The sequence below is a fragment of the Strix aluco genome, chromosome 24, assembly GCF_031877795.1.
Source record: "Strix aluco isolate bStrAlu1 chromosome 24, bStrAlu1.hap1, whole genome shotgun sequence".
NCBI lineage: Eukaryota > Metazoa > Chordata > Aves > Strigiformes > Strigidae > Strix > Strix aluco.
Window position 1 is genome coordinate 3,046,553 of NC_133954.1, and position 23,886 is coordinate 3,070,438.

At 53.1% G+C, this 23,886-nt stretch overlaps 1 protein-coding gene and 1 gene segment (V, D, J or C); both read right to left on the reverse strand.

Moving 5' to 3' along the window:
- LOC141934241 (M1-specific T cell receptor alpha chain-like) overlaps positions 1-23,886 on the reverse strand; it is a 293,413-nt gene that overhangs the window by 156,980 nt on the left and 112,547 nt on the right.
- LOC141934239 (uncharacterized) lies at positions 13,527-22,532 on the reverse strand. 2 transcript variants are annotated; one of them, XM_074849593.1, is made up of 2 exons: positions 22,034-22,532; positions 13,527-14,253 (listed from the first exon to the last, which is right to left on the reverse strand). In XM_074849593.1, the coding sequence occupies exons 1-2, from the start codon at positions 22,506-22,508 to the stop codon at positions 14,060-14,062; spliced, it is 669 nt and encodes a 222-aa protein (XP_074705694.1). In that variant the 5' UTR covers positions 22,509-22,532; the 3' UTR covers positions 13,527-14,059. The 2 variants fall into 2 exon arrangements, with proteins under 2 accessions (XP_074705694.1, XP_074705693.1); XM_074849592.1 differs by lacking the exon at positions 13,527-14,253 and adding an exon at positions 20,866-21,743.

Below are 23,886 nucleotides of genomic sequence, written 5' to 3' on the forward strand. Positions count from 1 at the left end.
GTGCTGGAACTCAAGAGAGAAATGCACAAGTGATACAAATGTAATATGGGTGGGTAAAAAAGTAGCACCCAGAGGACTCAGGAGAGCTCTTCAGCTTGGGCATGTTTGCTGTATTTCTGGTGTTTAGTCTTCTGTTCGGTCTTAGAGTTGTTCTCTGAAGGTGCAGACCCAGGTCCCTGCACATGTGACAGGGTTGTACAACCCCGTAGCCAAACCCAGAGCCTGGCTTTGGAAGGATGAGCAAGAACATGCAGCCCCATTGGCCCAGGTGACTGGCTGCTTCCTGGAGACAGAGAGGCCAACTGCTGGCCACAGCCTGGTGCTGGGGGCAGGGCTCCTGGAGACAGTGCAGGGGATGGGATGCAATTCCATTGGGAAATGAGTGGCAGAGGCCCTCCCTTTGTCCCTCACAGCCACCCAAAGGCCCCTGCCAGGGAATTGCAGGGGGTACATGGAACACGTTGGCAGTGCATGGGGTGAGGAGGAGAGACTAGAGGTCTTCCCCCTAAGCAGGACACAAGAGGACTCCCAAAGCATTTCCAGCCCCCTAAGCTGCCTCTTCAAAGCTCTGGCTGCCCATCAGGCCTGATGCTGTCCTTTGAGGCTCCCCAGAAAGGTGAATTGAGGCTGTAATGGACCTCTGGAAAAGGTCTAGTTTATCCCTCCTGCTGCAAGCAGCATCAACGAGAGTAGTTGTTAATTTTCTTCATAGCAGCCTCTATGGGCAGCTGTGGTTTTTGCTGACCAAAAACATGTTGATAACACACCGATATTTTATCTATTGTTGAACAGCATTTACACAGTGTCAGGGCCTTCTCTGTTTCTCATGTTGTACAGCTGACCCCAACTAGACAAAGAGAGATTCTGTAATGCATGAAGTCATGTGAAGCAATAAAATCCAGGGGAAAGAAGGAGGAAAGGGTGATATTTGGAGTTATGACATTTGTCTTTCCCAAGTAACTGTTACACCTCAAGAAGGCCTGGAAATGTCTAAACATCTGCCTGCCAATGGGAAGTAGAGAATGAATTCCTTTGTTTGCTCGGTTTGTGCGTGCAGCTTTGACTTTACCTATTAAAGTCTCTTTATCTCAACACACAAGTCTTCTCACTTTTACCCTTCTGATTCCCTCCCCCATCTCATTGTGGGTGACTACGCAGGCAGCTGTGTGGGGCTCAGCTGCCTACTGGGGTTAGGGACCGTAGGCTGCCCACAACCTTGTCCAGTTCAGTTTTGAAGATCTTCAGGAATGGAGACTGCACAGCACATTGACAAATCCCCCATTGTGGCAGTGTCAGCCCTGCACAGCTGTGGGAGATTCAATACTTAAGAGCCAAATGGACATCAGCTGGTCAGCTCAGCCAGAGAGCTCTGTTTGGGGAGCTTGGTGAAGGTGCAGAGCTCTGCTTGAGAGAACTCTCCTTGGTGAGCCAGGCAGGAGCTCTGTCCTGTGCTGGCTTGGAGAAGTGTCAGCTCTGCTCTGCACAGGCCTGGAGGAGCAGCAAGGTTTGGAGGAGAAACAGGCCTTGGAAGAGAGATCCTAAGCTGTGCTAGTGTGGTCAAGAAAATGGCAGCACGGAGACTGCCTGTGTGGTATGGAACTGTTTGTGGGATAAGGGTGTTGATGACCGTTTAGCTGCTGTTTTGCTTATCATGAAGGAAGAGCTAAGGTAGAGAGAGCGTGAGTATGTACTATTGTATTACTAAAGGATTTTCCTTCTGCACTTCAATGCAGAATCTGTGCCTCAGTTGCCACACCCCCATGGCGTTTTCTTCTCTGTGCTGAACCAACCCAGTTCTCTGATGCTCACCTTGTATATCAGACACTCCCTTGCTCATCTTCATAGCCCTTCATTGCATTTGCTCTGGTATGACCATGTCTCTGCTGTACTGAGGAGCCCAGGAGTGGACACAGTAGTCCCCAGTCTTGTGGCATCGCTGGAGAACAACAGACATGTTGTGAGTGATCCAGACCAAGGGGCCTCACTGTACCAGCAAGTGCAGCTGTATTCAAGGACATAAACAAAGCTGAGATGGCCTGAGAAACTACATTCCTGGCCAAGAGATAAAGATGTTGGAAGGTCAAAAACATGGGGTCTACCTGGGGGGAGAGCAGCGCATGGACACCACACTGGGACCAATCATAGGGGGCAGAAGGGCGCGTGAACAAGTAGCTTTAGCCTATTAGCAATAAGATAGCGGCGTGTGAAGCTTGTGATAGAGTATAAATTGCTGTGTAGCCTTTAATAAAGTGGCATCAACTCGATCACATTGGTCGTCTAAGTTGTGTCCGAGACTTCCGCGTCGGCAACTGTCGCCTGAACAGGGACCCGAGGGAGCCTCATCGAAGATACGCGGGACTCAAGCCCTGGGGAATCGGGACCCTCCCGTCGGTGCCCTCCCGAGCAAGAGAAGACGGCCCAGAGGCGGCAGTATCAGCCATAGCAGGCGCTGCCCCGGCGCCCGGGAAGACGCGCGCGCAACCGTCGGGAATCTCGCCCTGATCAGGTGAGCGGCTGGGGAGGAGATGGGGTACGCGCTGGGTAAAGAAGAAGCGGCAGTGGTTAAGCTCCTCCAACATATACTCTCTAAGAGAGGATTATTTTATCAGGGGAACCTGAGGAGGGTGCTGTTGTGGGCTCGGCAGCACGGACTAATCCCCTCAGTGAGCGCAGCCTTTGAAGCAGCTACTTGGGAAAAGATCGGCGCGGCACTGTGGAACAACATTAGCTCAGGCTCTAAAGACAGTAGGAAACTCTCCACCGTGTGGAGATTGGTCCTAGACACTCTGACAGAACTGAAAGCAGAACGGCAGACCCCCGCCTCCGCTTTCGCTGCCTGGTCAGCAGAGGCCGAACGCGCTGGCGCTCAGGATTCCGCCACTGCTGGGACGCTCGCGGGATCCCTGTTCCCCAAGGCGGCTCCTAAAAGGAGGGACGGGGACGCTGCACGCGCAGCACCCGTGCGGCAGGGAAGTCAAGAGCAAAAAATCAACAGATTTACTCCAGCTCGACTCCCCTCCCTCAAGCCCAAAAGATCAATCACCGGAGCGCACGGCCCAGCCCCGCTCCCGCCGCCACCCCCCGCCCGACCCCCCCCCGCCGCCGCCGCCGCTTCCTCCTTAGAGGACGGCGCCGACCCAGCCCTGCCCCCGTCCTCGCCCCCGACACCCCGGTCGGTGCAGGAGCAATCTCGTTATGATTTACAAGATCAGCACCTGCAAGAACTAACGAGAAAATTAGAGCAACTTGAACAGCACCGCCGCCTCCCCCTCTTCCTTTGAACCCCTTCTTCCGCGACCCGGGGGGGGGGGGGGGGGGGTGGTGGTCAGAGGGAAACGGTGGCTCTCGGGTCGCTGCCATCGTCGGCTCAACTGGGAGGGGGGGCACTGGGACGCGCGGGTGGTAATGGTAATCCAGCACACCGATGGCGGGGAGTTATTCGGGTGCTATAATTGAGGGGCAGTTTAACGAATTTAGACCAATGACGTTTCCGGTAACAGTAACCTCACAAGGCAACGAGTGGGAAGCCTGAGATTGGAAAATGATGGGGATGTGCTGGGTTACGGAATTAGTATATGGGGAACATGAGCTAAAATCACCGTGTACTGGTTCAGTAATTCAACTGCCCAACAATTGCAATTTTCCCAACGTTGGCAAGTGGCCTGCGAGGCTGCGGCAGCCACACCCCGTCAGCAAAGAGATCCTCTATATGGGGGCAAGCTCAAATGCTGATGGGTGCAGGCCCTTTTGCTAGCCCAGATTGGCAAGTGGGATTCCCACCAGAAGTGTTACAGTTAACCCAAGAATCGGCTTCGAAAACGCTTCTAGCCGTACATGATGAAAAAGCAGCGCCAGCATTTACAGGAGTAAGACAGGGGCCCACGGAGCCCTATCCAAGATTTATTGCTAGACTACATGCCGCTATTGATGTTAATCCTGAGGCTTGGGGGGTTTGGGACTCTCTTAGTTTTCTCATTAGCATTATTTATGATGGTGCTGATGGGTGGGCTGAGAAAGACTTCAGTCTCTTACCCGCCTGCGGCCGAGACCGGCACCGCGCTGTCACCGCCCACCGCCCCAAAAGCAGCAGAAGTTTTTACAGAAGCTGCTGACACACCACGTAATCATTAAGCAATGGCTTTATATATCTTAACAGTGTTTTGATGTTTGTAGCATTTGTCATTTTATGTTGTGTGAGTAATAAGGGTAAGAGGCCTCTTTGTGTGATTGTTTTGCGTGTGCAAGACGCGGCAGCTGCGGACTGTGGACTTCTTTGCCAGAGTGCCATAGTACCCGCTGGGTCATCGGTGCTGCCTGTTTGTTTGGGCTCAGTGATTTAAGTGTCACAGGTGAAATATCTCCTCTAGCAGGAGGCAGTAATTCTGTGTTCATTGTTGTCTTGAATTTAGGTGCGTACTCTGTGGGGAGAGTGCACCTTTGTACCATCTGTCCAAGAAGGGTATTGTCATAAAAATCATCTACAACCTTACAGGGGTTGTTCGTTTTACCAGAGGTCAGACTTACTCAGCTTCTTTATTTTACTACAGCTGGGGTGACTCAGGATTTGGATCAGCACGTACCCCTCAAACATTTTGAGCTCAGACAGGGAGACAAAGTCGACCTCTGATAAAATGTGCCCTCACTAAAGCAGAAGAATCTGTTGCACTGACAGGCATTTTACATGCTGGTGCGGATGTGACTGTAATATCTGTGAGCAGATTGGCCGTTAGCTCGGGTAACGCGAGTGCTTTTCGGGGTTGGTGCTCATGCTGTAACGTTTCAAAGCAAAGATCTCATTCATGTAAGGGGCCCAGAACACTGGGTAGCAAATATTCATCCATTTATATTGGAAACCCCTATTACATCATGGGGTCGTGACTGTACGGCTCGATGGGGAACTCAAATTGGATCAAATTTGTCTTAATCGCCACTGAGCACAACCCACCCCTAAACCCACCCTGAGACTAACCTGGAAAACAGAATCACCCATGTGGGTGGGTCAGTGGCCCTTGCCAATGGAACAGTTGTGTCACCTTAATGATTTAATTCAGGAACAATTAAGTGCAGGACATCTCATACCTACCACCAGTCCTTGGAACTCCCTGGTGTTTGTTATTTTAAAGAAAAGTGGTAAATGGTGACTTTTACATGATCTCTGACACATTAGTGATGCCATGGAGGAAATGGCTGCTTTACAGCCAGGAATGCCCTCCCCAACAATGATTCCCCCAAACTGGCATCTTGTAATAATTGATCTAAAGGATTGGTTTTTTACCATTCCCTTGCATCCCGATGATGCACCTAAATTTGCCTTTTCTGTTCCCAGTATCAATGTCAGTGAACCTGCAAGATGGTACCACTGGGTTGTTTTGCCACAAGGCATGCAAAATAGTCCCACGATGTGTCAGTGGTTTGTTGCAAAGGCTTTGAGCCCTGTTAGAACGCAGGTCCCCCAGGCTGTTATAGATCATTATATGGCTGACATCCTTATGGCAGCAGAAACACAGGAGATCATGGAAAAGGCTCTTGCTTTGACCAAAGACTCAGTATCTCAAATGGGGTGACAAATAGCACCTGAAAAGGTACAGAGATCATCACCATGGCAGTACCTGGGGTGGAGAATTTGTGAACAGACCATTGTCCTGCAACAGGTTAAACTTAAAACTGATGTTAAGTCTTTAAATGATTTACAGAAACTGTTGACAGCCATAAATTGGATAAGGCTGTTGTTGGGCCTAACTAATGATGATCTGCATAGCTTGTTTGATATTTTGCAAGGAGATCCTTCACTGACATCACCCAGAGCACTTACAGAGAAAGTGGAACAAGATCTCCACCGGGTAGCTAACGCCATCTCAGAAAGACAAGCATCGCGATGTGTGCCCGGCCATCCGTATCAACTGGTATTATTTAACCCTCCAGGGCAGCCCTAGGCTCTGCTGTTTCAGTAGGATAAAACACTTAGTGACCCTCTTGTTATTCTTGAATGGATTATTGTTTGTTTTGTTTTTTGTTTTGTCACACCAAATGCACAAGACGGTCACTACTCGACCAGAAATGTTTGCCCAACTGACCATGAAAGGTAGGCAGCGCCTACTATTACTTGCTGGTCAGGAACCTGTGTGTATCCTTGTTCTGGTTACTGTGCACATGTTACATGGCTAATACAAATGTCTTTGAGCAAGCTCGGCTTTCACATGCATTTTCCACCAAAATGCCAGGGCAATACAGAACCAGTTTTCTTTATCAAGGCATCAGGCTAAAGACATCATTGCCGCTTGCCCTGAGTGCCAGAGGACTCCCTCTCTTCAACAGCCAGTGGTGTCAACCCTCGGGGACTCACCTCCTTGGAATTATGGCAATCTGACGTCACTCACTTCACTGCATTTGGAACATTAAAATATGTACCTGTGTCTGTCGATAACTTTTCTGGAGCAGTGTTTGCATCCTGCCATACAGTGGGCAGTCAAGCATCTGCCTGGCATTCCCCACCCACCGACCGGACAGGCCATGGTGGAGCGTACGCATGGCACGCTAAAGCATCTGTTGCAACAACAAAAAGGGGGAGATGGAGGGGATCAATCTACACCTCATGGAAGGCTAAATAAGGCATTATATGCCATGAACTTTTTAAACATTTCCCCTGTCTCACAGGTGCCACCAATATTGCGTCACTTCTCGTCACAGATACCAGATCAACAAGAAGTGCAGGGCAAGGCTCAAGTGTTAGCAAAAAACCTGGAAAGTGTAACTGGGCAGGACCAGACCCTTTAATAACCTGGGGAAGAGGTTATGTTGTGTCTCCACAGGTCACGGTCCCCGGTGGTTACTGGCAAAGTGTGTGTGACCACACCTGAGGCGTGAGAGGCAGCTTTTGGTGGACACTCAGGAGCCGGCTGTGGGTGCTGTGGATGCCCCTGTGCCGACAGTTCGTGATCTCTTCAACTGATCATTTAAGCAGAATGGATGGGTAATGCTTGCTGCTGCAACGGGAGCAAATACACTGTCTCTGTCCTTAATCACACTGCAGTTGTGAACTCTTTTAAGAGAAAAATGCCAACAGTAATTCCAACTCCTTGATGAGATATACAGGCTTACTAGTCACTAGTGAAAAATGTAGCTTAGACAAAATGTCGTTATTAATAAGGATGAAATGCTGTAAGAATGTGTGTATTCGACTTCCTTTGTTTAGCAATATTAAGAATTAGGAACTCAAGTGTTTAACCTTATTAGAAACTCCCTTGGTTTTCCCCCTTGAGTGGTGGCCAGGCTCTGGGTGGAACCCAACAGGAGGATGAGATCAGATGTTTCCGCTCAAAGAAAAGTGCCAGTTATTTTGGCCTCTTGATTTGGAGGCTGGACCTGCCTGCAGCGATGTTGGATGCCTCACCTACGGATGGACGCATCGCGTAGGATTTCCGCTTTGCGAGGACGGGCACTCTAAATTCTCGCTGCATCCAGGGTTCCCCAGCAACTGCGGATCTGAATGTTAGTACCCCGTTAGGTAAGTGTGCTATTTCCTATTTTCCTTACTGTTTATTTTTGTAGTATTTAGTCACATCCCTTAGGTATGGGTACTGAAACTAGCCTACTCTTTTTTAACTCGTAACTGTAACTGCTGTATTGTTTCTAGCCTTCTGTGGAACTATTTTGAGTATGCTGTGTTTTTTGAAGTTTGCCTAACCCTTAATTGATAAAGCCTTGAAACAAGTCTTGCAGGTGCAGCTACAAAACAAAGAGAGGGGAGATGTGGGGGCATTGGCCTGTCAGCCTTGCACAGCCTCTGAGCCATAGCTGGGGTTTGAGGAAGAACAGGCCTTGGAAGAAAGATGAGAGGCTGCTGAGTTGTGCCAAAGTGGCAGGGAAAACCAGCGGCCAGCTGCAACACTGAGCTGGGGAAAAGTGCTGACCTGTGAGAAGTTACTGCCACAAGAACAGCGCATGAATAAGAAGGTGATTGGTCTGCACAGGGCGTGTTAGAGTGGTCTGATGGTGATAGGAGCAAAGGTTTATATCTGTCTAATTGCTGATTTGATAACTATGAAGTAAGAGCTTTACCGAAAGCATCCGAGAGCATAAGTACGTACCACTGTAACAATTAACTCTCTTTCTTTCTGAATTTCATTGAGAGTCCGTGCCTCAGTTGCCACAGCACCGTTCACAGTTCATGTCACTGAGCACTTCTCCAGTCCACAGTGAGTAGCTTTGTCTCTGCCCTTTCTGGGGAAGTCAGTGCAGAAAGCGTAACTGAATTCAGAATGCACAGCGTCCCCTCTCTCCTCATCCACCCAGACCCTTTGGCTTACTGTAGAAGGCTTTAAACATGGTGAAGCAGGATTTCCCCTTCTCCAACCCATGCTGAGTGTCAGTGAGGAAGGAGGGGAGGAGGTGCTCCAGGTGCCAGAGCAGAGATTCCCCTGCAGCCCGTGGTGAAGACCATGGTGACACAGGTTGTCCCCGTGCAGCCCATGGAGGTCCATGGTGGAGCAGATATCCACCCTGCAGCCCGTGGAGACCCCACGCCAGAGCAGGTAGATGTGCCCTGAAGGAAGCTGTGACCCCGTGGAGAGCTCACGCTGGAGCAGGCTCCTGGCAGGACCTGTGGCCCCATGGAGAGGAGCCCAGTGCAGCAGCAGGGGAAAAGCACGAGGAGGAAGGAGCGGCAGTCAAACTGTGTTATGGACTGACCACAGCCCCCATTCCCCATCCCCCTGTGCTGCTCAGGGGAGAAGGTAGAGAAGTTGGGAGTGAAGGTGACCCTAGGAAGAAGGAAGGGTTGGGGGGAAGTTGGTTTTGGCTTTGTCCTTATTTCCCATTATCCTACTTGGATTTGATTGGCAATACATTAAATTAATTTCCCCAAGACGAGTCTGTTTGGCCTGTGACAGTAATTGCTGGCTCATCTCCCTGTCCTTACCTCGACCCACAAGCCTTTCAGTGTATTTCTTCTCGCTGTCCAGCTGAGGAGGGGCACTGACAGAGTGGCTTGGTGGGCACCTGGTGGCCAGCTAAGCTCAGCCCATCACACTGGTCTGCTGCTTCTTGCTCATCAGGTGATCTGCAGCAGGCACCCACCACAATGTCCCCCATGCTGATCTCTCTTTCCTAAAAGCCTGGCTCCATCCCCCACAGCACTGCTGTGAGCTACCGCACCGCCTCTCCCTGACCCCATAGCTCTGCAACCAGTCCTTGGTGGAGAAACTGGGCCGGGCAGGACAGGAGCCCAGGCAATGTCCACTAACCTGCACTTCACCACACACCTCTGAAGTTCCCAGAATAGACCCTCCTGCAGCATAAATGGTCTCAGCCCTTCAACCACACCTCCCTTCACTGCCTCTTCCTTCAAGCAATAGCCTGAGTAAGAGATAGATGAAGGAATCCAGTGGATTTTCCATATTCCATACTATCCCCAAGTGAATGGGATTGTGGAATGCACCAAGGAGCTTCTAAAGCAGGGCCCTAAAACCCCACGAACTGGGATGGTCCCAACAGGTGCCAGATGCAGCAATGAGGGTAAAGAGCCTGTGGGGAATTAATGGATGCCCATGACTTAACACGTTCTGTCCTAAGCCTCCGTCCGTAGTCGCTGGGATAAAGGAGACTAAAGACCCTGCAAACCTGCTCCATTCTCCTGGACAACCTCTTCTAGTAGACTTGCTCAACGTGGGGCAAGTACCCCTAACCCTAAAAGCTCCCATCAATATTTGTTCGTGGGTGGCTACTGATGCCCATGGAAAAGAATTCCGCATCAACTGCAGGGGATTGTCCCTTCTTTCTAACCATCATTGGTTTGTTATGTACACATTTGTCTGACAGGGCGCTGATCCCAGACAACGGGGGACGTGTGTTACTCTTGGAGCTTTCAGTGGTTCTAGGCATTATCGGCTAGTTATTATTTGTAATTTGCTTACATTATGATTATGTCCTTGCAGTGGCGGGACCATGGGGGGACTCCCCGAATCTAGCCTGGGACCTACTATGAGGACTCATGCCCATTTGGAACCCCACTTACCCGGGCGTATGTATAACATCCCCGCCCTCTGCCAGAGATGGCTTTAAATTCACCAGGAGCCCAGTCAATCTCACTGCACTGGAGCTGCAAATTTCACCCAGGTGTTCCAAAACATCTCGGGAATTGATGAGGCTGCAGAAATCAACACTGTCAAAGGAATATGGCAAGGCCCCAACATCTTCTATCAGGCCCCATGAAATGTGATATGGGAGAAATTGTGGCATCATAGCTGCTGGGTGTGGAATAAATCCTTGCCAATCAATTACAATCAGCAATGGTATCCATATCCAGGACATTTTACAGGGACTTCTAACGCGTCCACTTCTCGGAAGGCTAACCCGGAGCTGTGCCTTAAGTTACCTTCTTGGGAATCGCCTCCCAAATTAGAAAAGCCTCTGAGTCACCCATATAATAGTGCATGGGCTGCACACTGGTGCTTGCAGACACCAAACAGGTTGGGGGATGTAACCAGTTCCAGTGCTGGCTCATAGAGCTGGATGTGGTCCTGCCAGCACCACACCCACCGACAGCAGGACGAAGGAATAAAAGACTGGCTGGAGGGGTCTGATTCCACAAATCAAGCGTTAATGTATTGTACTACCCTGCTGGATGGGGGAGGTATCATGGTAACAAGTGATGAGGAAAAGGCTGAGGTGCTTAATGGCTTCTTTGCCTCAGTCTTTAATAACAAGACTAGTTGTACTGAGGGAATCCAGCCTCCTCAGCCACAAGACAGAGACTGGGAGAACGACCCCCCCGCAATCCAGGAGGAGACAGTCACTGACCTACTGCATCACATAGACACACACAAGTAAATAATGAAGAGGTGAGCTGGCATTGGCCTGTCAGCCCTACACAGCTGTGGGAGATTCAATACTTAAGAGCCAAATCATCATCAGCTGGTCAGCTCAGCCAGAGAGCTCTGTTTGGGGAGCTCAGTAAATGTGGAGAGCTCTGCTTGAGAGAACTCTGCTTGGTGAGCTAAGTTTATTCAGCCCATAGTGTAAGGAAACGATTTCTCTGTGTGTTGGGTTTGTGTGTGATGGGGTTTTGGTAGCATGGGAGGGGCTACAGGGGTGGCCCCTGTGAGAAGATTCTTGAAGCTTCCTCGTTTCCAAGTCAGACCCATCTCTGGCCAAAGCTGAGTGAATTAGTGATGGTGGCTGCACCTCTGTGATAAGGTATTTAAGATGGAGAACCTGAGAGGAGGAGGGGGAGATGTGAGGAGGAGTTGGGAGGGAAATACCTAAGCAAAACCTGAGGACACTTTAAGAAGGAGGAGGGCAGGAAGGTGTGTGAGAGCAGAGACCCCCTGCAGCCCGTGGGGAGAGGGCAGGCTGTGCCCTGCACCCATGGAGGTCACTGGGAGAACAGTTGCCACCTGCAGCCCGGGGAGGACCCCATGCCGGAGCAGGGGCTGTGCCTGGAGAAGGCTGGCACTCTGAGGGCAGCTGGTGCTGGGACAGTCTGTTGCTGGAGGGCTGCACCCCACGGCAGGGACCCACTCTGGAGCTGTTTGGAAAGAGCTGCAGGCCCTGGGAAGGACTCATGTTGGAGATGTTCAGGGAGGACAGTCACCCATGGGATGGACCCCAACGTGGGAGCAAAAGAAGAATAGGAGGAGTCCTTCCCCTGAGGAGGAAGGAGCGGCAGAAACAATGGGGGATGAACTGACCCCAACCCCCATCCCATGTCCCCCTACACTGCTGCGGGGCAGGAGGAGGGAGAGAAATCAGGATCAAAGTTGAGCTGAGGAAGAAGGGAGGGGTGGGGGAAGGTGTGTTGAAGATGTAGTTGTGTTTCTCACTATCCACTCTGATTGGATTGGTGGGATTCAAATATATTTATTTGATTTTGTTTTCCAAATCAAATCTTTTTGCCCATGACCACAATGGGTGAGTCATCCCTCCCTGTGCTTGTTTTGATTCCCAAGGCTTTTGTTTTATTTTGTTCTCCCCATTTTCCTGGGTGGGGGAAGGAGTGATTGAGCAGCTGTGTGGTGCTCAGTTGCCCCTGGGCTTAAACCACAACAGCAGAGCACTGGATATTGGCTACTATGACTACAGAAACTCTTCCAGGACTGTCTTCTGTAAGATCCTCATAGAGAAGTTTATAAAGTCTGGCCTGGAGGATCAAAGAGTGAGGCACATCCAAAACTGTCTGCAGGCCTGGGACCAGATGGTGGTGCTCAGTGGCACGCAGGCTAGTTGGAGTCCAGCAACTAACGGTGTGCCCCAGGGGTCAATGCCAGCTCCGATCCTGTTTGACATCTCCCTTAATGATCTGGAGGATGGGAGAGCGCGCACCCTCGCCAGATGTGCAGGTGACGCCAAGCTGGGAGGATTGGCTGATATAGCAGAGGGTTGCGCTGCCATGCAGAGGGACCTCAACAGGCTGTTGAAATGGGCTGACAGGAACCTCGTGCAGTTCAAAGAGAGGAAGGACAAAGTCCTTCACCTGAGAAGGAACATCTCAAGGCACTGAGGAAGCTTGGGGGCTACTCAACTGGTAAGCACATTGTCAAGAAAGGAGCTGAAGGTTCTGGTGGACAAGAGCTTGAGCATGACCCAGGAATGTGCCCTTGGGACAAAGGTGGTTAATGGTGTCCCGGGTGCCCCAGGAGGGGTGTTGCCAGCAGGCGGAGGGAGGTGACCCTTCCCTCCCTATTCAGCACTGGAGGGCTCATACCTGGAGTACTGGCTCCACGTCCTGTCCCCCCAGCACACGGGAGACAGGGACAGACTGAGGAGAGGCCAGTGAAGGGCCACAGAGATGATTATGGGACTGCAGAGAGAAGATTTGGATGGTTTACCACAGAAAAGTGAAGGCTTGGGGGGTTCTCATCAATGTAGAGAAATACCTGAAGAGAGGGTGCCAAGAAGACGGGGCCAGGCTCTTTTTAGTTGTGCCCAGTGATGCGTGAAGAGGCAACGGACTCAAACTGAAACACAGGAGGCTCCTGCTGAAAACCAGGAACCATTTTTGACTCTGAGGGTGTCCAAGCACTGGCACAGCTTGTCCAGAGAGGTTACGGAGTCTTCATGCTTGGAAATATTCACAGTCTGCCTGGAGATGGTCCTGGGCAACAAGATCCAGATGGCACAACTTGAGCAGGGGGCTTGGACCTGATACTTCCAACCACAACCTTCCTGTGATTTGGTGAAAGGCTCAGAGGCACATTCAGGGCTTTGTGGGTGATATGGGCCAGGGCAAAGGGGAAGACTGACATTCAGACTTTGCTCCTCCCCTGATGACTTCCAGAAACAGTTACTTACAGGAGGATTGAGGAAAACTCAGTGTCCTCTTCTGGCTACAAGTTTCAGTGCTGGAACTCAAGAGAGAAATGCACAAGTGATACAAATGTAATATGGGTGGGTAAAAAAGTAGCACACAGAGGACCCAGGAGAGCTCTTCAGCTTGGTCATGTTTGCTGTATTTCTGGTGTTTGGTCTTCTCTTGGGTCTTACATATCTTCTCTGCAGGTGCATGACTTGCGGAAAAAAAACCCTACAACTTTGTAGTTGTAAAGCAGGTATGTTTATTCAGCGCTGGACGCACGGGGGATCGCTCCACCACAGGCGTGCGTGCCCTCCCGTAGCCTTTGACCTGCTTATATGGTACAAAGTATTGTTTATTTATGAAGCGCCTATACATATTTATGATCTATCCCCGCTTCGTATGGTAATTAGGTTCCTCCCTCCTGCACATGCTTCCTGGGCTGCTCAGGTCCTGGGCAGTGGTCGTAAATTCCTGGGCGGGGGTCTCGTTGATGAAGTACCTCATCTTCCTCACCAATGAACTTTTCACCTTGTCCTTCTGCGCAGTCTCAGTTGTTCTCTGCTCCTTATCTGAACCCCTGGGTCAGCTTGTACCGGAATTCGGGGGGATTTATCTCTTACCTATGTCTCTTCAAGGGTTAGAGGAAGTCTCTGCTCAGACCCGAGAGATAGTAACCTAGCAACTTTATTGACACTTGGTGTTTCTCAATGTGGAGACCCCTTGTCTTTGCGCAAGTTCTTTTCTCTTATGTTCTCTGACTACAATGGTTTATATTGCCCCTATCAGTGCAGACCCAGGTCCCTGCACATGTGACAGGGTTGTACAACCCCGTAGCCAAACCCAGAGCCTGGCTTTGGAAGGATGAGCAAGAACATGCAGCCCCATTGGCCCAGGTGACTGGCTGCTTCCTGGAGACAGAGAGGCCAACTGCTGGCCACAGCCTGGTGCTGGGGGCAGGGCTCCTGGAGACAGTGCAGGGGAAAGGATTCAGTTAGGAAAAGATTGGTAGAGGCTCTCCCTTTCTCACTCACAGGGCTGGTAGCTTCTGCATGCAACCTGCAAATTCCAGGATTGTGAGAAAAGGTCAGTGGTGTGTGGGTCAAGGGAAGGAGTGTAGTGGTGCTATCAGGAGGAGTCTTGCCCATCAGAGACGTAGGGATCCACACCACAAGTGCTCTGGAGCCGTGTAGGCATGTTTTGTGCCCCACGGCACTGGCCATATCTCCTGACCTTCATGCCTGTGCTGGGCTGCCCACATCCCTTGTTGCAGGATGAACTCAGCCAGCTAATCCTAACAAAGGAGCCTGGAGGCAGCAAGCAGTTGTGGGTAGCGCATGGAGAATACTGGGGGGAAGCAGGCTGTCTCTGTGCAGCCCAGAGACAAGCCTGCTGCAGGAGATACCCACCCTGCAGCCCGGGGCCGGCCCAGTGCTGCAGCAGGTGGAGATGACCTGAAGGAACCTGCAGCCCCTGCAGATCCCACGCTGGAGCAGGCGCCTGGCAGGAGCTGCGGCCCGTGGAGAGAAGCCCAGACAGGAGCAAGTTTCCTGGCAGGAGCTGTTGCACCCACACTAGAGCAGCCTTCTCCTGAAGGACTCTCCCCCGAGGAGAGGACCCACACTGGAGCAGGGGGAAAGGGTCAGGAGCAAGGAATCGCAGAGACAGAGTGTTATGATGTGACCACAATCCCTCTTCCTCATCTCCCTGCACTGCTTGGGGCAGGGAGCAGGCAGAACACTCAGGAAGGAAGGAGGAAAGTTGAGCCTGGGAAGAAGAGGGAGGCCCAGGGTGGGGTGTGGTGGTGGGTGCTGTTAATTTTGTTGTCATTTCTCACTATTTTACTATATTTGTAATTGGCAATGCAGTAAATCACCCCGCCTACACACACACATATTCTTTGCCTGTGATTGGAAGCAATCTACCTGCCTATATTCTGACACAGGAGCTTTTTCATCTCATTTTCTCCCCTCATCCCACTGCAGAAGGGGGTGAGAGAGCAGGTTGATGGGCCTCTGGCAGCCCCCCAAGGTTACCTCAGCAGAGTGGCAGAGGCACCTCATGGTCTCCTGGCTGGCACCGGGATGAGTGTTGCAAGCAGTTTGAGGTAGGTGATCCTTCCCACCTACTCAGCACTGCTGAGGTCACACCTGCAGGACTGAGTCCAGTCCTGGGCTCCCCACTACAAGAGAGACAGGAACATACTGGGGAGAATCCAGCAAAGGCCCACAAAGATGATTGAGGGTTTAGGGCATCTCTGCCATTAGGAAAGGCTGAGAGAGCTGGGACTGTTCACCTTGGGCAAAAGAATCTCATCAATGCCTAGAAATAGATGAAGAGAGGGTGCAGAGAAGACGGGTCCAGGCTCTTTTCAGTGGTGCCCAGTGACAGTACAAGAGGCAATGGCAACAGGCTGAGACACAGGAGGCTCCACCTGAACATCAGAAAACACTTTTTCACTGTGAGGGTGACTGAGCGCTGGCACAGGTTTCCCAGAGAGGTTATGGAGTCTCCATGCTTGTGTTACTGATTTCTTATTAATTTGAGCTGATTTTAATGGTTTTGATGATTTGGATTTAATTAAGGAATACTTTAGAGTAACTATACAACCAGTTATGCTGCTACAACGTTCTTTTAAAAGTCCCAGGCTGAGGCCATGCAGACTAGTGATAATCATTAACCAGATTTCTACACAAAGAATAAGACTGGTGATGAGGTACCATTGTGAGACTGTTCAGTCAGGACAATTTATTGCCCTGTAGACGAGGTATTGTAAAATTTACATTGTGAAAGGGATCGAAGCATATTAAAATTGCTGTGTGAGCCAAAATCCTTGGGTCAAGGGCATTGGAGGGTCTTTCTTTTAGGTCACTAGTCCGTGGTGGTCGCAAAAGCAGCCCCCCAACTCATTTCAGGACTCAAGTGCCCATGACTGGAAGGAGGTGGGAATAAGAATATGAGTTATGGGAATGATCATGTTTATGTATGAGAACTTGATTACTATGTATTACTGTATCCTATATAATCAGCGTGCTACACGAGTTAGGTGTGCGTTGTTGGTGAGACGACTCCCCTACGCACCCGGAGGTTATTAAAAGAGTGTCTGATATCTACATCCCATTGGTGTTGATAAGTTCTTTCATCCCATTTTGGTGACACTTGGAGATATTCAGAAGCCACCTGGACATGCTCCAAGGCAACTGGCTGTAGGTGGCCCTGCTTGAGTGGGGTAGTTGGACCAGATGAACTCCAGAGCTGCCTTCCAGCCTCAACCATTCTGTGGAAACAGGGTTGCATGGGCATGGTAAGTTCTCCCGTGCGGAGCCCTCCAGCTCCTCCACTGCCCCTATCCACGTAGCTGGGACGGGCAATGACCCCATGCACACGTGATCCCACACCTCTGGAGCTGTGACACCACCAGCACGACTGGCCTGGGCATAGCGGGGTAAATGGAAGCTGGCAACTCCCACCACCTGCCCACACAGACAGGGCACAAAGTGCGGAAACGACCCTTCTCGTACCGCCTTCCCCTACTTTCTGCACCGCACAGCTCCCTGGCCCGACCACCCCCAAGCCCAGGTTGAGGGAAGAGCAGAGCTGGGCAGAGGTAAGAATTACAGCTGGCAGCTCACTGCCAGTATGTGGAACATTGCGTGAAGTGAGAGTTGTCTGGAGTGCTGGGGCTGGCAGGGGGAACCCTACATCCTCGGCACAGTCAGACTCTGAAAGCCCCGCTCACAACTGGTCGCTCTGCTGCTGGCAAAGCAAATCCACACCTTGGCACCTGCAGCTGCCAGACTGCAAACAGCTGCCTTAGCAGCACTGCTCGGTGTGTAGATGTGGGATGCTGGGCTGGCAGGGGCACACGCCACAGCACATGGCCAAAATAACAGCACACAGCCTCCTTATGTCAACGTATGCATCTGGCTGCTCTGAAACAAGCATTGCCAGGTCTGGCTCAGCAATAGCCCTGGCACCAGAATGCAGGGCTCATAGGAAAGAGAAACCCCATTTCTTTCCCCTCCATCCCCAGGAATATTCAGCTTTTATCACTTCCCCATGGGAGGAGGGTAGATCTTGCATGGGGGACAGTGTCCCTTTGTCCCTGCCAAGCTGGGAGGGACGAGAGCCCATTTCTGCCCCTCGCAGAGCCCTGCCCGACTCCAGGAAACATGGGCACCTCTCACAGAGCACCGTCCCTTTGCACTTCTCCTTGTCTTTGTCCTCGCTGGTGTGTTGTACCCTTGGTACCAAACTGGCCTGTGACACTCGTGTCTGTGACAAGGAGGAGGGGGAGGAGTGGGAGAAGCAGAGAAACCCCTGAAACAGGACTGAAAGCAGAGCAGGGCTGCTCCCACAGGGCTTCACTGCAGCCAGCACAGCAACCCATGAGGGCTTGTGTGGAACCAGGAAATCTTACAGGAAACAGCCCCATTAGAGGTGAAGCCTGTACATGGGCCTGCTAAGGAGGGGAGGAGGGGTGGGCGGCAGGACCTGTCTGCAGCACTGCTGGGATCAGCCCGTGGCGGGGAGTGATGGCTGCACTCTCCCAAGGCCTGCCAACACTCCCCACCAGCTCCTGCACCCTGGGCCGTGGGCCAGCCGCAGGGGCTCGCATGCCTGCAGCTGCTCATGGACAGTCACAGGGGCCTGGAGAAGGCAGGAGGGATCCTGTGAGCCCGGCCCCACAAACCTCCATCTCACCATGTGAAGTGCTTGGGATTCGACAACAGGCCCAAGCCAGAGCTGACCTATAGATGACTCCTGTATATTTTATAACTGATAGCCATTGTGCTAGTAGGTGTTGTACCAGGTTATAACAAACCACCCGTGCTGATGTAAAAAGTTCTAAAGTGTTGAAGTATTGAAGCCTGAACAACAGGCCCCGAGCCAAAGCTGCTAACTTCGTATGTAGTCATTAGTGCCATATGTCTGTTCATTATTAAAAGATGTAGCTGAGGTATCATAAAACATGTCTATCCTGAATATATCTTCATCCTTCTTTGTGCAGGGGCAAGTTACCAAGGGCATGGAGCCAGCTGTCTGGCCTTGGGAGCAGGTGTGTGACCTTGCTCATCAATAAATTAGATAAGCAGGGAAACTCCCTTGGCTTCCTCCTTGAGCCCTGGCCAGGCCCTGGGGGAATCTAATTGGAGGGTGAAAGCAGATGATTCTGCTCAAAGCAAAGGTGCCAGTTATTCTGGCTTGCTGATTTTTGGTATATAATGCTGGACCCGCTCTCAGTGACATTGGCTGCCTCACCTACGGGTGGACACACCACGTAGGATTTCCCACTTGCTAGGAAAGGCTCAACAAATCCCCGCTGTAACTGGGGCTGCCCAGCGACTGAGGATCTGGGTGATGGTAACGGGTGCAAGTGGTGATGGATCTATCTTAATCACTATTCTCTCCCTCTCTCGTGGTAATGATTTCACCCTGTATTTTCCTATTTGTTTGCTTTAAGTGTATTATTCATCTTTTCCTACTGTATGTTTTCTGCATTACTCTGTTACATTATTTAGTCATCCCCAGTAACATACCCCTACTCTTTCCACTCTGGTGTCTGACTTTCATTGGGATCCTTAATCAGCAAAACACCATGCGCTTTGCTCAGAGCTCGTCCTGGGAGCGTGGGATCTGCTCCATCAAAGGGCCCTCCTCTGCCTCCCTGCTCACCTGTACACGGAAAGAAGGTTGAGCTCTGCAGCTCTGCCCTCTCCATTGGGGTGGGAGTGCACAGGGTGAAGGGGATGGTCCCTGGCAGGAAGTTTGTGCTGCTGCAGGCGCGTGTCCTGGCCCAGGGAGAATGGCACAGAAGCAGCAGGCAGCTTCCTGAAGGTGCAGGGCAGGAGGGACAGAGACATCTTGCTTGAGTTGTTCTCCCAGGAGGAGCTGCCTCACTCAGCCACTATCACCCCATAGTTCTTTGCAGTGTCCCAGGAGCTGCTGATAAAGGAGACCCACTTGATTGTGCACCCAGGTGCCTGCCAGAAACACAGGATGTCACAGGCCTTGAGTCTGAAAGCAGAGGCTTGGCAGGAGAGCTGTGTGTTGCCACAGGCTGCTTTCAGCCCTGCCCAGCCTCCAAAAGCTGTACCTGGGCCTGCCTCTCTGGAAAGACACACGGACACAGTCCCAGTGGACTGAGGATGGCAGCAGGGAACCTGTGGCCTCCCTCCAGGTGCTCTCCACCTCACCTGACCTCTCGCATTAGGCTGCTGCTCACTGGCAAAGAACTGTGAGCTGCCCCATGGCAAACAAGCACCTTCACTGAAGGATCACACTGTGGGGCTTCCCTTCTCTCCCACCTCCACCGCTGCTCCCGTACTGCACCAGGACCCTTGTACAGGACAGGAGACATCAGGTCAAAGTCTGCTCTCTTGAAGTGCAGGGGGGTGAGCTTACTGCACACTCTCCTTGATGCCCTGAGGATCATGAATTCTAACATTTCATGGTCGCTGCAGCCAAGGCTTTCTTCAGCTTCCCATTATCCACCAGCCCCTCCTGGTTGGTGAGAACAAGGTCCAGCATGGCACCCCTTCTTGTTGGCTCCTCTACCACCTGCAGAAGGAATTTGTCATCAATGCATTCCAGGAACCTCCTGGATTGCTGGTGCCCTGCTGTCCCATCCTTCCAACAGGTATCTGGGTGATTGAAGTCTCCCATAAGGACCAGGGCTTGTGAATGTGAAGCCTCCCCTATCTGTCTATAGAGGGCCTCATCTACTCGGACATCCTGGTCGGCTGGCCTCTAGCAGATCCCCACTATGATATCCCCTTCCCCTGCCTTTCCTTTAACCTTCACCCATAAGCTCTCAGTTTGTTCCTCATTCATCCCCAGGTCAAGCTCCAAGGATTCCAGCTGGTCATTAACATAAAGAGCAACACTCCCTCCTCTTCTTCCCTGTGTATCTTTCCTTAAGAGCCTATACCCATCTAGACCTCCGCTCCAGTCATAGGAGCCATCCCACCACGTCCCAGTGATACCTATAACATCATAACCTGTAGATGTGCACACATCTCTAACTCCTCTCGCTTGGTACCCATGGTCTGTGCATTTGCATAGAGGTATTTAAGTGGGGCCCCCATTGAAGCCAACTTGCCGGCTGAAATACATTCTACCTGGAATCCATTATCTCTCACTTCATGTGCTCTCTCACTGGCCTGTGAACGACCCCGGGAGCCAGGGTATCTATTTCCAGCACTGGCCTCAAAATGGGATGGAATGAGGATCCCCTCCCCTGACCAATCTAGTATCTGTACTCTCCATGCTGGGGCAAAGCCAGGGATGCCCAAGTGTGCCCTTGGGGATCACCAGGCAGACGGCAATACGCAGAGGGAAGGCAGAGCTCTGCCTGCCTGGCTCACCCCTGAGCAGAGCAACCAAAGCCTCCCAAGAGGCTCCGAAGCACAGCTCTTGCCCTGGGGCTCTCTGGCAGCGCACCCCATGGCTGGAGGGTATCCCAGCCCGGGGCCAGGCTGGCCTGTTTGCTGTGCTGTGGGAGTGAGCATGGAGAGGGTGTTGAGCCCCACCACGGCATTTGTGTCCCTATGGGGACCGCAAAGAAGTGCCGATGGTGGAGTCCTGGGGATGTGGGACACGTAGAGCAACAGATGCCACCACGCAGGACCTGTCCCAGCAGGTGCTGCCTCATCCACCCACTGTGGCATTGCAGAAGAGATGGGAAGAATTATTGTTCCTGAAGGTGACCCATTTGAACGTGGAGCTGTGTGTATGCCGGTATGACGAGATCTTACAATAACTGACCATCGGTCTGGATCCTCAGCAGGAGAGGTACATGCAGTCCCCCAGGGCCCCTCAGCCCAGCCTGCCCTGGGCCGCCAGCCCTCCAAGGACACACAGATACACCCACAGAAGTGTGGGGACTCCCCCTCAGCAGGGAGCCTGCACACCCCGTCCGGCTGCGCTCCAGCTGACCTGGCTGTTTGCCCTTAACAGCGCTGCTGCTGCGAGGCCTTGACCCCAAGTCCCCATCTACCCCGAGCCACAAGGTGGGCAAGGACCGTGCCGTGAGCACGGCTCTGCCGTCCACTCCTCCCTTCTCTCTTGCAATGCCACGCTCGGAGCAGGCGAGTGGCTCTGGCAGCAGGTTTGTGTTAAAGCTCCGCTGGATTTCCTGTCCCCGTGCGAACGGCACAGAAGTAGCGGGCAGAGTCCCGGGGGCCCAGGGAACGCAGCGACAGCGACGACTCGGACCGGGAATTGTCCCGGGACACGGTCGCTCGACCCTGAACTGAATGACCGTACTTAATGTATGATGAATCAAAGCTGATAGCGGACACCCACTCGAGTCTGTCACCGGGTCTCTGACGGTACCACCAAATGCTGTAAGTCCCGAAGGCGAAGCCGGCCCCGCGGCAGGAGAGGAGCACGGAGTCCCCGGGCGCTCGCAGCCCTCCGCCGGCCTCCAGCAGCCTCAGCTGCGCCCACACCCCTGCGGACGGAGAGCGCAGGCAGCCGGGCAGGGCGCGCCCACGGCCCGAGGCCGTTCCCCCGCCGCCCCGGCAAAGCCCCCCGGGCCGGCACAGCGCCAGCCGCCACCCGCCTCTGTCCCGGCCAAGCCCCGCGCCCGGGCCAACGCCCGCCTGCCCTCCCCGGGGCTGAGCCGCGCCTGCTGCCGCCCGTCCGGCCCGAGCCGCGGCCCCAAAGCCGCCCTGGCCTCCGCCTCGGCCTCCGCCTCCTTCCGCAGCCCCGGGCTCGCTGCCCTCCCCGCCCGGCGCTCACCTGCCGGCCCCGCGGCCAAGGCCAAGGCCAGGAGCCACGGCCCCAGCCCGGGCGCCATCATGCCCTGCCGCGCCGGGGCCGGCCGGGGCCGCCGAGGAGCCGAGCGGAGCCGCGCTCGGGCCCGCTCCTGCCCGCCCCGCCGCCTCGGCCCCTCGCCGGGGCAGCGCCGACGCCTGTGCCCGCCCACAACAGCCCCGCCCCGGCGCCCCGGGGCCGCGGCCCCTTCGCGGCAGGAGCAGGGGGGGCGCGGGGAGGGCCGCGGGGCAGGGCCGGCGGCACAGCAGGAGCGCGGCGCCCCGGCACACGAAGGCTCCTGGCCCTTGGCTCCCAGCGCGGCTCCGGCGCTGGCCCGCCTGCTCGCCCTGCCGAGCCCTGCCCAAGGGGGTCGGCGCCTCGGCCGGGCGCAGCTGGGACCCTTGTGGCCCCGGCGCCGGCTCCGGCCCCAGCGCCAGGGACGGGCTGTCGGCCCGCACATCCCCTCGCAGGCCCCTCCCCGTGCCCCCAGCCCGCCCTGGCCTCACCCCCGGCCCTGCCCGCGGGCACCGGGGCACACCGGGGCTGTGCTGCCATCCAGAGGGACCGCGACAGCCGCAGAAGTGCCTGACAGGAGCCTCCTGCGCTTCAGCCAGGGGAAGAGCAACGTCCCGCCGCCGGCCAGGAACAAGCCCGTGCTCCAGGGCGGGCTGGGCGCTGCCCACATGCAAAACACATTCGCAGCAAAGGCCCCGAGGCTTCTGCTGGACAACAACTTGTCCAGGAGGCAGCGATGTGCCCCTGCGGCACAGAAGGTTCATGGTGGCCTGGCCTGCATCAGGCAAAGTCTGGCCAGCGGCTCAGGGAGCTGATCCTTCCCCTCTGCTCAGCACTGCTGAGCTCACCCCGGGACTACCGCCTCCGCTTCTTGGCTCCCCACTACACGAGAGACTTGGGCAAAGAGGAGAGAGGCCAGCGAAGGCCACGAAGGGGCTCATGGGCTGGAGCACCTCTTCCAGGAGAGAGCTGCGACTGTTTATCCTGCAGAAGAGAAGGCTCAGGGCACATCCCAGCAGGAGCTGAAACACAGGAAGGGCGGGTGCAGGGTGTTGCAGTTAGCTCTGCCTCTTTGAACCTGCCTCTCCACGTGTCAGTGGCGCTCAGGTCGCAGAGACTAATACTGCAACACCGCAATTAGCCTGCCTCATTAAACCTGCCAATCCACATATCAGTGGCGCTCAGATCGCAGACTAATGCTGCAGGAGGTTAAGACCTTCACGGGGACATCAGTACAAACACCAATATGATGGATACAAAATGTCCGTTTATTAAACTGTGTATCTCACCTATATACATTCACCAAGTACCTCCTTCGTGGGTGTGCCCTTAACATTACAAGCCTATCCATCACCTTACCTCGTAACAAGGGAGGGCTACAGCTATTCCTTCTGTACATCGCGAGATCTTCCGAACGCCACTCCCTACACTTCCCCCTCCCCATGCTTTATAACATCATTATTCCTGATTGATTGTCATTATTGCGCTGTTCCAAGCGGTGATGAGCAAGACCCATATGTCAATCTAAGAACAAAACATTAACCTTCTTAAACAATCTACAAACTACAGCACTAATACATGTAAAGGTGATACAAGTAGCAAGAAGCACACCACATATTCCAATAATTCCCCAAACGAGCCAATCCCAACTAAGCTAATTAGTAATCTAAATCCACACGTTGTGAAGCCACCCAAACCATTCTGGTTTTACAAAGGTGGCTGTGATGAAGACATAGCAAGATTCTGCCCCTGTATCCAGAGGAAAACAGACATCTTCGTGGTGATGTTCTCGTGCCCGCTCTCTCCAATATCCTGCGTGAGTT

Bases quoted from the DNA above. Each gene is read 5' to 3' on its own strand.
- LOC141934239 (XM_074849592.1), bottom strand. From the start codon at position 22,508: ATGTGCGGGCCGACAGCCCGTCCCTGGCGCTGGGGCCGGAGCCGGCGC. The intron at 21,744-22,033 runs GTGAGCGCCGGG...CTCCGTCCGCAG, and splicing joins CTTGGCCGCGGGGCCGGCAG to GGGTGTGGGCGCAGCTGAGG.